The sequence below is a fragment of the Gobio gobio genome (assembly GCF_949357685.1).
Source record: "Gobio gobio genome assembly, chromosome: 1".
Classification (NCBI taxonomy): domain Eukaryota; kingdom Metazoa; phylum Chordata; class Actinopteri; order Cypriniformes; family Gobionidae; genus Gobio; species Gobio gobio.
In genome coordinates, this window is record NC_137097.1 from 72,495,646 (window position 1) to 72,507,908 (window position 12,263).

The window sequence follows — 12,263 nt, forward strand, 5'->3', positions numbered from 1 at the left end:
CGAATACGAGAAAAAAATCCTAATTTTATAATTAGATTTAGGAGTTAATGCAAAAACTGCCTTATGTGAAGTTTACATGTTTGCATATAATGTGTTATTTGAGTGTTGATTATTATATCTAAACATGAATATCAGCTGAATCTAGGCTCATAGTTCTTAACCTTTTGGGCTATGTTGTTAACCTTTAATATTATAGTAATAATGTGCAAGTAAGGGCTCCCTATATAGTTTACAGCATTATCCTTAAGAAACTTGCCTGTGGAAAGGCAAACCGGTTCTTAGAAGGCTCGTCAGTCGAACCAACTCCGAACCAGTACTAGCTCTGAACTAGCACCCAGTTCATGCGGGTGAAAAAGGGGTGTAAGTGAGTAGAAGACTCGAAAATATAAATAAAATCTCAATACCAAAATTTTGTAATTTTTGCCTACTCTTAAGGAAATCACTACTGGGTCAAATCGGCACCGATAGCCTCGTGGGCAGCGCCGACATATAGCGTCGTAGCGGCGAGTTCGAGTCCCGGCTCGTGGACGTTTCCCGATCCCCTCTCTCACACCTCACTTCCTGTATACTCTACACTGTCCTGTCACAAAAAAGAAAATAATATCTTAAAAAATAGGGTCAATATCTTCTTAAGTCCCCTGATTATACACACATTCATATTCTAAAACTGCGGGTTTGATTCAGAACAGACAATGATGAATTTTGTATAAAAAGAATCTTTACTGTGTTTCAGCACGTCATCTAACAACAAAAACCAGTAAGAAATAATAATAAATAAACAGAGAACTGTTGTGTAGTATAAAAAAAAAAATCCCCACATTCATTCTAGAAGGAAAACAACCCCTCAGTTATAACTGTTGTCAGGCAGAAAGAGGACAGCTTTATAAACAGGCACCTTAAAAGAGACGTGATCTGAGATTCGGCTTTGGATACATTTGTTCTGATCTTGTGATTTTCTTCTTTACTAGGAGAGTACTCCAAATCAACAGCAGGAGAACAAGACACCACCCCCTGCGGTGGATGAACGGTCAATCATTTGTTCAGTAACATATGTCTTAATTCAAATTAGGTGAGACTATACGCGTCTCTGATTGAGCTGGTCTTCTTCAAGAACTCCAAAACTGACCAGCTAAAACAGTCCGAGTTAAAACAAGTAAAATCCGTTGAAGATTGAGAAGCACCAAAAAAAAGCTTCTTCGAAAACTTCTCCCGATTTTCCCAGAGTAGCTGCGGTTTCACGACATTCAAAAGTTACGGATGCTAAAAAACCCGACGCTGGTGGGCGACTCCTTCACCGTCACCGTGACCAGGTTTGCAGTGACATCGGTGACAAACACGTGCTCTATCAGGCTCCGCGTCGGCCTCCAGTCCTGCCCCGCCTGCACTGAGATGGCCAGGTCGCGGTTGTCGCTCGGAAACTCGGAATCGTGGTCGGAATCCGAGCTGCTTCCCTCTTCTCCGGTGCTCAACTCGCTCAGGGTCTTGCTTTGCTTCCCGGCATCTTTAGACAAGGCTTGCACCGGTTGCGAATCTCGGCCCTCAGTCGCCGGAGTCTGAGCCAGAATCTTGTCCGCTTGCTTCTTCCCGAGCCTCTCGGCCAAATCGTCCGCTTTGGATTTCTCCCGTTGCGGACTCTTTAGGACTTGTTGGCTGGCCGTGAACTTACTAGGGGCGTTGGGTGCAGGACTCGGCTCGTGTCTTGTGTTGAACCCAGAACTTTTCCTGCCCGGGTTGGAGGAGCCCTTCAAGTAGGCGCTTTCAATGCCGTTACCCTGCGGCGTTTTGCTGACGCTCTGTAGATTGAGAGCTTGAAGACTGGAGGGAGTTTTGAGCGAGGAAAAGGAGCTTGATGGAGATTTCTGGAGAGATCCCGATCTTTGAAGGTCCAACGCCTCCTGTTTTCTCGGCACATTCGGAGAGAGTTGTGGACACGTCTGTCCGTTGCTGCTGTGCACGTTCAAAGCTGCCACTCCCGGAGATTTGCACGTAGGCGTTTTGGGATCGGCTCCTCCGCTGCTCATATCCGAGACAGAGAGCTTGAAATCTGAAGCGTTTTTTGTATGTGCTGGCCGACTTAGTGTAGGAGGCGTAGAGGCTGATCCGACAGAGCGTCCGAGGGAACTTAAAGAGCTCTTCTGGGTAAAAGAACCTCTGTTTTGTAGTGCCATCGCCTCTCTTACGGAGGTTCGGTTCAACCCGGTGTAGGTGAAGCTTGCAGGCATGAGTGGTTTCTTTATGCTCCCTCGGAGGTCCGAGTCTCTGGAAATGGGCTTGAGAAACTTCCGAGGTCCCTTGGCTTGACGCAGCGCCTTCAGCTCCGGAGGCAACGCTTTCCTCCCTCGCTTCTTTGGCGGATCCGGCTTGGCCACCACGATCTGCGCTTTCTTCTGTGGGACCGGGTGATGCTCTCGCGGACGAGGGCTCGGCTTCGGATTCCTGTCGTTATCATCTTCATCGTCGTCGTCTGTAGACGAGGAAGAAGACGAGGAAGATGATGATGAACCAGAAGACGAGGATGATGAGGACGAGCTGCTTGATTTGGACACCGATGGAAGGGTTTCCTGAGAAACGGACATAAACAACACCGTGAGAACATAACGCATGGTGCAAATGTTGTGTTTTTGCTAGATCTGGAGCATCTTTTTGTGGCATACTTACCAATATTTTTCTGGGTCGTCCACGAGGCCGTTTTCCCTTTTTGCGGATCAAGAGTTCCCGCTCCTGCTCCCTAAGATTGGATACAATATTTAATTTTAAACAACAACACTTACAAAATATCAGTGATTACTAGGGCTGCACGATTGAAATCGAACCGCAATCGCGATTTGGCTTGTGCGATTATGAAAGACGCAAAGGCTGCAAAGATCAGGAGTAAACGCTGCTCCGTCTGAAAGCACTGCAAGTTTGACCAACATGTGTCAAACATCTTCACAAACTAGTAAAGTGAAGCGTTCATAAACCTGTTGTCCAACCAAATACAACGTTTAATGTTTTAACTCACTTCATATCGTCAGTCGAGCTGATGTGGCTTCTGAATGTCAATCAGCACTGAATACTTTATTATTATGAAAATACCCGAGAAGGCTTGAAGAACTCAAATACACCATATCTCGTCGCAGAAGTATTATCTTCATGTTTAATCAGTCAAAGTGTTTCTATCTTTGTTTTATTAAGCTACAGCGCGAGCTTCACATTAGGGATTTCCTGAAAACGAACGATTACTTCTCTGAGGCGTATGTGGAGTTTCTGCTCGAGGGCGCCCTCTGGCCTTCAGTATGAATTAAACTTTTGGGTAGAAAATAAGAAAAATAATACTTATAAATAAATTTATATGACAATCCATATGTTTTTCTTCAATGTACAGGAGTTTTAATCCCCACAGTGGATGCATAAGAGGCTCATATTTCATATTAAAGACGTAGACTTTAAGAAATTGATATCACAGATAAACAGCACAGATTTATATAATAATATATATATATTTTTTTTTACAATAAATCCTTAGACCTTTCTAATGATTTTTAGACATAGGCTGTCTGCATACTAACAGGTAACCCATCATTTTTTTTGTAAAATAAGTTTTCTGTAAAATATAAATATTACTATTATTATACTGTTATATTTATTATAAAATTACTCCATTTAAAATTTTTAGTAATGAAACTGTTATTGTAATTGTAATATTTCTTATTTTTATTTAGCAATAATAATAATAATAATTATTATTATTATTGTTATTAGTCATATTAATATATAAACACAATGTTACATACACACTTTTCATTTGTAAAAATAATAATAATCGCAATTTAAAACGCAATCACAATTTTAACCAGAATAATCGCAATTAGATATTTTCCCCAAATCGTGCAGCCCTAGTGATTACCAATATTTTGGTTATTAAACTGAGTACATCCTACTGTTTTAGCTATCATATCAGTTTTAAGTATTGCGCTCGAGACCCTGCCTTTTCCATTCATCAGCGTCTGCAGTTGGATAGTATTAAGCATGTATCATCTAATTTAACTATTTGTGGCTTGCGTTTTGAATACATGTTCCCCTGCACTTTGGGCATTTTGCACGCATTTGTTCTTGTGCACCTTGTGACTTATTAGTAGAAAGGTATATTCTGTAAATTAATTTTTGATTTTGATCATTTTATGTGCATTAATGTTGCGTTGTACTTAGAGCGTGCTCGCACATGCAAAATAGCCCATTTGATTAGATTTGCCGACATGTGAAATGCAAATCCTGTCTGCAGGGTGGCCTTTCTGCAGTTATTTATCTGTTATTTTTTAGCTTTATTGATCCAAAATGTTTGTATACATTTTCTTCTATATCTTAGTGAGATGTTCTGTACATCGTGGCTTTAGAATGTTACGAGGAATCGTTCAACGAATGTTTATCCCCCACCACACACACACACACACACACACGATTTCGACTATCAGTCGACTATAGGCAAGACTTGTCGTCTATGTAAATCCTCAGTTGGGGACACCCCTAATATATACACTAGGGGTGTCACGATTCTCCAAATTCGATTCTAAGGTCACGGTTCGATTTGATTCTCGATTTGTACATTTATTTATTTTTAACGCACAGCTTGCTATGCCATTTTTAGACGAGACTTTTATGCAATATAATATCTGACCTTTGTTCGCAATGTACCACACTACATTGTCAAATTTAAAAAATGTATTAACAACATAATGTAACAATAACTTATATCTTCAGTCAATTGAAAACTTAAGCAAAATAACCTGCCATCTAGTTTCTCTTTTGTAAGTGCAGTCTTCTTCACAGAAGATGACATTCAAGTTCACAACAAAAACAATAAAACAGCCATGTCCATAGTCTTCTCTGAACAATTAAGTGTCTTAAACTATTTACGAACAGTTAAACATATACTACACTGATAACTACTTTTTATCCCCTGAGAATGATGACTGTATTTTTTCATTATTTCATGTTATTCCTAAAGACGGATATGTTGTTTAGAGCTGCTCTTTGAGTTGTCAAAAACATTCACATTTTTTATAATAGAACAAGACAAGGCAACTGTAAAAAAGTTAGGAATATGGAAAGAGATCTAAAATATTACTAAAATACTGTAGTCACGGCAACTAAATGTGCGCTGCTCAGACCTTCAATAACTTTCTCCTTGACATTATTGTACATGGAGGGAATCACCGTAGCTGTGAGATGCGAACTATTAGGAATTTCGTAGCGTGGTTCTAGTACGCTAATTAAATGCCTAAAAACGGCTTTTTCCACCACCGAATAAGGTCGCATGTCTGCGGCTATGAATACTCAGCGCGCGTAATTGCATTTGCACGCGAACTTTTTTCCTCTTGGCAAGCAACCGGACGTGACATGGGGACGTGGCAGCATCGACGATTCAATTTTTTAATTCGAAGTAGGGGTGTGCCATATCATACCGTCCACGATAATACCGGTATACATTTTTACATGATAAAAAAAGCGTCATATTGCGATATCAATGATATAGCGACACAATGGCGTATGGCGCATTTACGTTCCCTAGCGCGCACAACAACAACACCTGTCAGAACACGAAGAGCGGCATGTCAGCCTCCGATAACGACTTAGTACCTAAAAAGGGAGCTACTTGGTTACAAGAGGTCAGCCATCTTGAAAACTGACTAAATATTGACAACGTAAAGCTGCTATTGATGTTTGCAGCGCAATATTTGACCGGAAGGGTAACATTGACAGTTATTTTCATCAGTCACGTCTCATTAGATCTAGCATTCTGCCTTCTTTAAAGGGTAACTAAACCCTAAACCAACTTTTTTTAGTTAATGATCTGTAATAATGGGGCTTTATTAATGCTGTTCATTGATTCGAGTAAATGTTTTGACATTTGAGTAAAAAGTGTTTTAATTCTATAAAATATGGTGTAAAACCGCCAAAGTGCTGCCCTCTTAAGGTTGAACGGTGGCTACTGCAGTTGAATTTTCCTATTGGACGTTGTGGTACATCGTGACGTAGGATGGTACCTCCAACGGCTCACTATCCGCGCCCCTGGCACGAGCTCACCACGCCCTCAGAAATGTTTCCCCCAATCACACGTTGAGAACAACTGTCATGTTACATGAAGTAAACATTATGAATGAAACTCACTTGACACTTGCTTTAACATTGTATTGAAGAAAATACGGTTAAATAATGCAGTTGTCAGTACACGTCAGGCTTTTCTTGCGATATTATTGCCACCCGTCATGTGTACAGATAATTTTCATACATGAGACGCGCTTTCAAACCCTGACACGCAAGTGGTTGCCGCGGACGCAGATAGATTAGGTCGGTTCTCTTGCGCGGCTGCTTCACTGGCATCGTCTGCATCGGGAGTTAACGCAGTTTGAGCAGCGGCTCGCATTGATAAGGCTCCGGGTTTGTGTCTGTTACAGACAATCCACCCTCCTCCACTTCAGGTGAAGGTGGGAGAATGACCGCTCTGTTGCAAAGCTGGCGTCACTCCAGTCATTCTCCATCTTTGCGACTCGCGAGTCAGACAGCTGTCAATCAATCCGTCCCTGAGGGTCTCAGGTGCACGCCCTCCGCTCAGCCCCGCCCTCGGTTCGTCCCCTCTGTGTCCGCCGGGCTCTGCCCACTTTTCCAGCATTTTTTGAAAATTGCCAGTGGGTGGAGTTAAGCTCTGAGCAGGGGTTTAGTTACCCTTTAAATCAGACACAGAGATATAGTGGGTAAGATTACATTTATTTGAATTAATGGATTATAGCATTTTTTTGGATTCATTATCGAGAGCGAGAGAGATTCGTACCTGTGTGACTGCGTTTGTTCAGCGTCTCTCTTAAAGGATTAGTTCACTTTTAAATAAACTTTTGCTGATCATTTCCTCACCCCCATGTCATCCAAGATGTCCATGTCTTTCTTTCTGCAGTCGAAAAGAAATTAAGGTTTTGGATGAAAACAGTCCAGGGGTTTCCTCCATATAATGGACTTCAATGGGCTCCAAACGGTTCAAGGTCCAAATGACAGTTTCAGTGCAGCTTCAAAGGGCTTTAGATGATGAATAAGGGTCTTATCTAGCCAAACCATCAGTCCATAACTTCCGGCAAGTAAGGTCAAATTAGATCGTGGTCATAGATGTATACGTAGATGCCTCATTAGCGACTGCACGGATCAGTAGAATGAAGGATCTACTATCGATATACATCTATGACCACGCTCAAATTTGACCTTACTTGCCGGAAGTTATGGCAGAGCTCAGAGATGATCACGTTCGTCTGATAAGAGGTAAAATAATAGCATAAATACTGCTGGGTTTCTCTCAGAAACTGATGGTTTGGCTAGATAAGACCCTTATTCATCATCTGGTGTCATTTAAAGCCCTTTGAAGCTGCACTGAAACTGTCATTTGAACCGTTTGGGGCCCATTGAAGTCCATTATATGGAGAAAAACCCTGGACTGTTTTCTTCCAAAACCTTAATTTCTTTTCAACTGCAGAAAGAAAGACATGGACATCTTGAATGACATGGGGGTGAGGAAATGATCAGCAAAAGTTTATTTAAAAGTGAACTAATCCTTTAATGAATATGTGGGTTTATTACTGAAATATAGCGATGTAACCCCATCGTTGCTGAGAAATATAATGTAGTGATCCAGTAACTTAGCTATTTTATTGCTAAAATAAAAAATTGCGGCCTTAATAACAAGTTTCTATGCTCATGAATGTGCAGTGCGATCTCTGCTCTTTGAATGCGAGTGACGCGTGCGCGCGTGTGTGTGTGAGCTTCCCGTTTACATGCACACTTTTATGTCATTCCGATTAAACGATTCTGTGGACAGTTTACACAAGACTTTATCTAAACCGACCTGGTGTTGCTGTAAGAAACACCTCAGGTACAGTTGAAGTAGAAAGTGCCTGGGACAAACGCTGTCAGGTGAGATGGCGTAGCCAGGCTATGTCTGTCATTATTCCAACATTATCTTCATAACTTGTTTCAAAATAAAAAGTTTAACACTTCAGAAAAATGTGTGTTTCCTTATGAAAGCAGTGTGTATATGCAGCATTTTCATTCGGACTTTTAAACCGATTACATTGCTCTGTGTAAACACACCTGAAATGAAAACAGCGCATTAATATAGAACGAGGATTCATCTACCTGTGCATTAAACGATTTTACTGCACACCTTCCAGCCAATCAGAATCAGGCCATGGCATAAATTACATTAGTTATTGTTAAACTAAAATGTTATGTTATGGTTCTGTTTGCACTAATAAATGCTGTTGCCTACCAGCTGCAATTACCAATAAAACGTATTAACCATATATTTTTTTTCTATATCGTCATAAATATCGTTATCGCAAATATTCTTGAAATATCGTGATATAATTTTGAGGCTATATCGCCCACCCCTAATTCGAAGTTCGAGATTGTGACTCAATTTCGATTTAATATCGAAATCGCGACACCCTTAATACACACACACACACACACACAATTTCGACTATCAGCAAGACTTGTCTTCTATGTAAATCCTCAGTTGGGGACACCCCTAATATACACACACACACACACACACACACACACACACAACAGTGGGTCGATTGTGAAATTCATTTCCTGTTTTTATGAATGAACATTCACGTTTACGTGTCCTCGCTTCCTGTTCTTTCCCCTCACTTCCTGTCAGAAGCCTCTGTTGTTCTAATGTAGACAAAAGCATCACATTTCTTTTGTCTCTCTGTGTTTTTGGGGTGGATGTGTTAGCCAAAAAAAAAAGTGGTGTTTCCTAAGAAAATCCTCATTGTTTGTTGTCTGGACATGTTATATGAAGTGATCAGACTTATGTTTTTTTTTCTCCTTGGCGAGGGCGTTAAGACATGAGAAAAGTGAGCCATTTTGTAGAAATCTAGTTTGAACTGAACAGTAGAAAGCTGGTGTCAATACGCCTCATGTAAGCCAAGAGTCTTCATAAAGCGTGAAAGTGAAAGGCTGAACGATGTTTGATTTTCAGGCCGTCTGCGGAGGACCTCGTGAGCCTGGACACGTCTGCAGGCCCTGAATGGCCTGTGAATGGAGCCCCATTTACGCCCTCCCAAGCGTTGCAGCCCATATTGTTTGCACATGGAGAAAAGGGGGCGTCGCTCTCGCACAGAGGCCCGCTCGTCCAATGGAAGAAACCTCTTACCTCTTGTTAAACGCAGCCAGTAGTCTCGGGTCAAGAAGGTTTTCCTGAGGTTCCCAACTGTTATGCCTGAAACACAGACACTGGCATCCTTAGCATGTGAGTAGATATGAGGCCATGATAGTAAAAAAAAAGTACAAGTGTAACTTGTTCCACTTTAGCAATTAATATGAATCATATGCACATTAAAAAAGCAATGCCAACATATTAAATTACAGCATGTCACACCGCAGGACGCCCCTTAAACTAAACCACACCATTTTTGCAGCCCCCCCTTGCATCTAAATGTAAACATAAGGGATGTGGAGTAAAACGGGACATGTTGGCGTTACATAGCAGAGAGTCTGGACCGTCTGGATTTGATTTAACACACAAAAAAAGTACCAAAATAGACGCTTTACAACTTCCATAACTACTACTACCAGTGAGAAAACAATGCAGGACGAGGCTTGAGGACTTGTTTGCATGGTGAAAAGTGTCTCTATATAACAGGTGGTTGAGAAACAAGAGGGCTTGGAGACATTCAGTCCGAAAGAAAACATTGTTTCGGAGGTTTTGATGAAAGATTTTAGAATAGCATGCACATATGAATCAATCAGTGTGATAAAATCATCACTTGCGTCAATTTTTCAGTGCACAACAAGTATTTAACAACTTTTGTTACGCATGAAACGTATCAAATGTTAGTCACCTCTCCTCAATCATCTATTTTAGACACTTCCAATGCCCCCGGTTGTGGTCGGTTTATCACCCTGGGTGGACAATATTAAAAAAAGAGATGTAAATAATCAATGAAGCAGATGGAAGCGCGCGCGCGGGAGGTGTGGCTCGTGTGATTGACAGCTCAAGTGCCCATAGACGGGGCAAAAAGGGGGCGACAATGTAACAGAGAGCAAGAGCGGGGGCATTAAGCGGGGGTTGGGGGGCAGCTGGAGTTTTTAAAGAAGAAGAAAAAACCTCGAGAAACAAACCACGCGCGTTGCGTTCTACAGGCGGCGCGAGATCAAACCGCCTTCGTCACAAAAAGAACAAATTGTTGCGAACGCGTTCCAAAAACTGATACAATGTAACGACTCGCTTCCTAGCAACCGACCGAGCGTTAAACTCAACGCGTGATGTTTATCACTGAAAATCCAAATAAATCCAACACATGTTGCTTTTATGTTTGCTTGTGTCGAAACGCGCGACAGGCGAACCCAAAAAAAAGGAGCAAAACAAACAAAAACAACTTGAGGGAAAGACACCATGGAGGGGGAAAAAAAGTAACTTGGGAGACAAAGAGAAATGCAGCAAAACGAGTAGTGCGATCAAGTAGACAGCAGTGCGCGAATACACGCGTGGACGCGAGGTTAAACACGCTGTTGTTGTTGTTTTCATTGTTTCTCTCGAGATCCACATTCAAGGGTGTTTAGTGGCACATTGCGTAAAACAGCGCAGCGTTGGCAAAGCACTAGTGTTTATGATGCATATGCACACTATATAGTCTACCTATACACTCACACACACACACATAATAAAGGCAGTATGTGTAGCAGTTCACACTTACTTGGACGACCATCCTCTCCACTTGACCAGATACTCCAGTTTTCCCTGTGGAAATCAAACACGCGTTGAGGATCACGATTGACGCGCGCTGAATGTGTGTGTGTGTGTGTGGATGTTTGTTACCTTCTTAATGCGTTTGTTGAGGATACACTCGGCATCAAAGACCTGCTCTCCCACCGCGCTCAGCTCCTCCATGACTGTTCTCATCTCATTCTCATCTCGTTCTCCGTGACCGACGTGTGTGTGTGTGTGAGAGAGGGAGAGCAGAACAGGGCAGAAGGGGGCGGATACGCAAACGCGCAGAGGGCGCGCGCGGTGGCCCTCGGAGGACACCGTCCACGTGACGTCACTCGTTTTTTAAGAATGTGAGTTTTGGGGTTTTTGGTCAGCAGCATAAATAATGTCTGATAGTCTGACCTTATTGTAATTTCCTAACATAAAAGATTTCACAGAATGTAAACACGAGTTGTGTTGAATTATGTAATTAAACGCATTTGTATAAATCAATTTAATACACTCAGAAAAAAAGGTACATTGCTGTCACTGGGGCGGTACCCTAAGGTACAAAACCGAAAAGGTACTAATACACACTCTTAAAGTACTGATATGTACCTTTTAGGGGTACAAAGATGTACTTTTTTTACTTTAGGGTACCGCCCCAGTGACAGCACTGTACCTTTTTTTCTGAGAGTTTATACACAATTTTCACTATTTTATTTATCTTTTTTAATATAAGCAAGACATAAACATAAAATGTCACAAACCTATATACATTGTTATTAATGTATACATTTAGTTATTATTAACATTTTAAATATAACATCATATTGTGATTTATATATGTAATTAATATTATAATATATTAATATTGTATGAATATATCTAATATTATAAGTATGTATAGTAACATTTATGTATAAACAAATTGAAATAAAAAACAAACTAGGCTACTCTACATTTACACACACACACACACACACTGTATATATAATATAATATTAATTACATATATTATATTTTATGAATATATCTAATAGTATATTGTATAGTAACCTTTATGTATTTATATTAGGGCTGTCAAAAGATTAATCGCATCCAAAATAAAAGTTTGTGTTTACATAATATATGTGTGTGTACTCTGTTGATTATTATTTATATATAAATACACACACAAGCATGTATATATTTAATAAAAAAATATTATTTTTATATATAAAACATTCATATATATATATATTATAGATTATATAAATGTATATACATGCAAATATTTCTTAAATATATACATCAATGTGTGTGTGTGTGTGTATTTATATATAAATAATAATTAACAGAGTACACACACATATATTATGTAAACACACACTTTTATTTTGGATGCGATTAATCTTTTGACAGCCCTAATATATATATAACAAATTGAAATCAAAAGACTCTTATTGTGTATTATAATTGTAATACATAAAGTTTACTGAAGGTGAAACGTTAAATGATGAGGTACAATTAATGTAAATGAGGAAAACAGAGCTGCAAATAA

General features: G+C 40.2%; 1 protein-coding gene across 1 annotated transcript; it reads right to left on the bottom strand.

Annotated features, from left to right (window-relative positions):
• Positions 1–697: 697 nt before the first annotated feature.
• cbx2 (chromobox homolog 2 (Drosophila Pc class)) lies at positions 698–10,972 on the bottom strand. The gene is made up of 5 exons (XM_079813731.1): positions 10,850–10,972; positions 10,728–10,771; positions 9,185–9,250; positions 2,659–2,728; positions 698–2,561 (listed from the first exon to the last, which is right to left on the bottom strand). Exons 1-5 carry the CDS (start codon positions 10,931–10,933, stop codon positions 1,245–1,247), a joined length of 1,581 nt encoding a protein of 526 aa, XP_079669857.1. The 5' UTR covers positions 10,934–10,972; the 3' UTR covers positions 698–1,244.
• Positions 10,973–12,263: the final 1,291 nt, after the last annotated feature.

Coding starts and splice junctions, on each gene's coding strand:
- cbx2 (XM_079813731.1), bottom strand. CDS start 10,933: ATGAGAACAGTCATGGAGGAGCTGAGCGCGGTGGGAGAGCAGGTCTTT. Junction 2,729..9,184: donor CTGGCTGCGTTTAACAAGAG/GTAAGAGGTTTC, acceptor ATCCAATCTTAG/GGAGCAGGAGCGGGAACTCT. Junction 2,562..2,658: donor GACGACCCAGAAAAATATTG/GTAAGTATGCCA, acceptor TCCGTTTCTCAG/GAAACCCTTCCATCGGTGTC.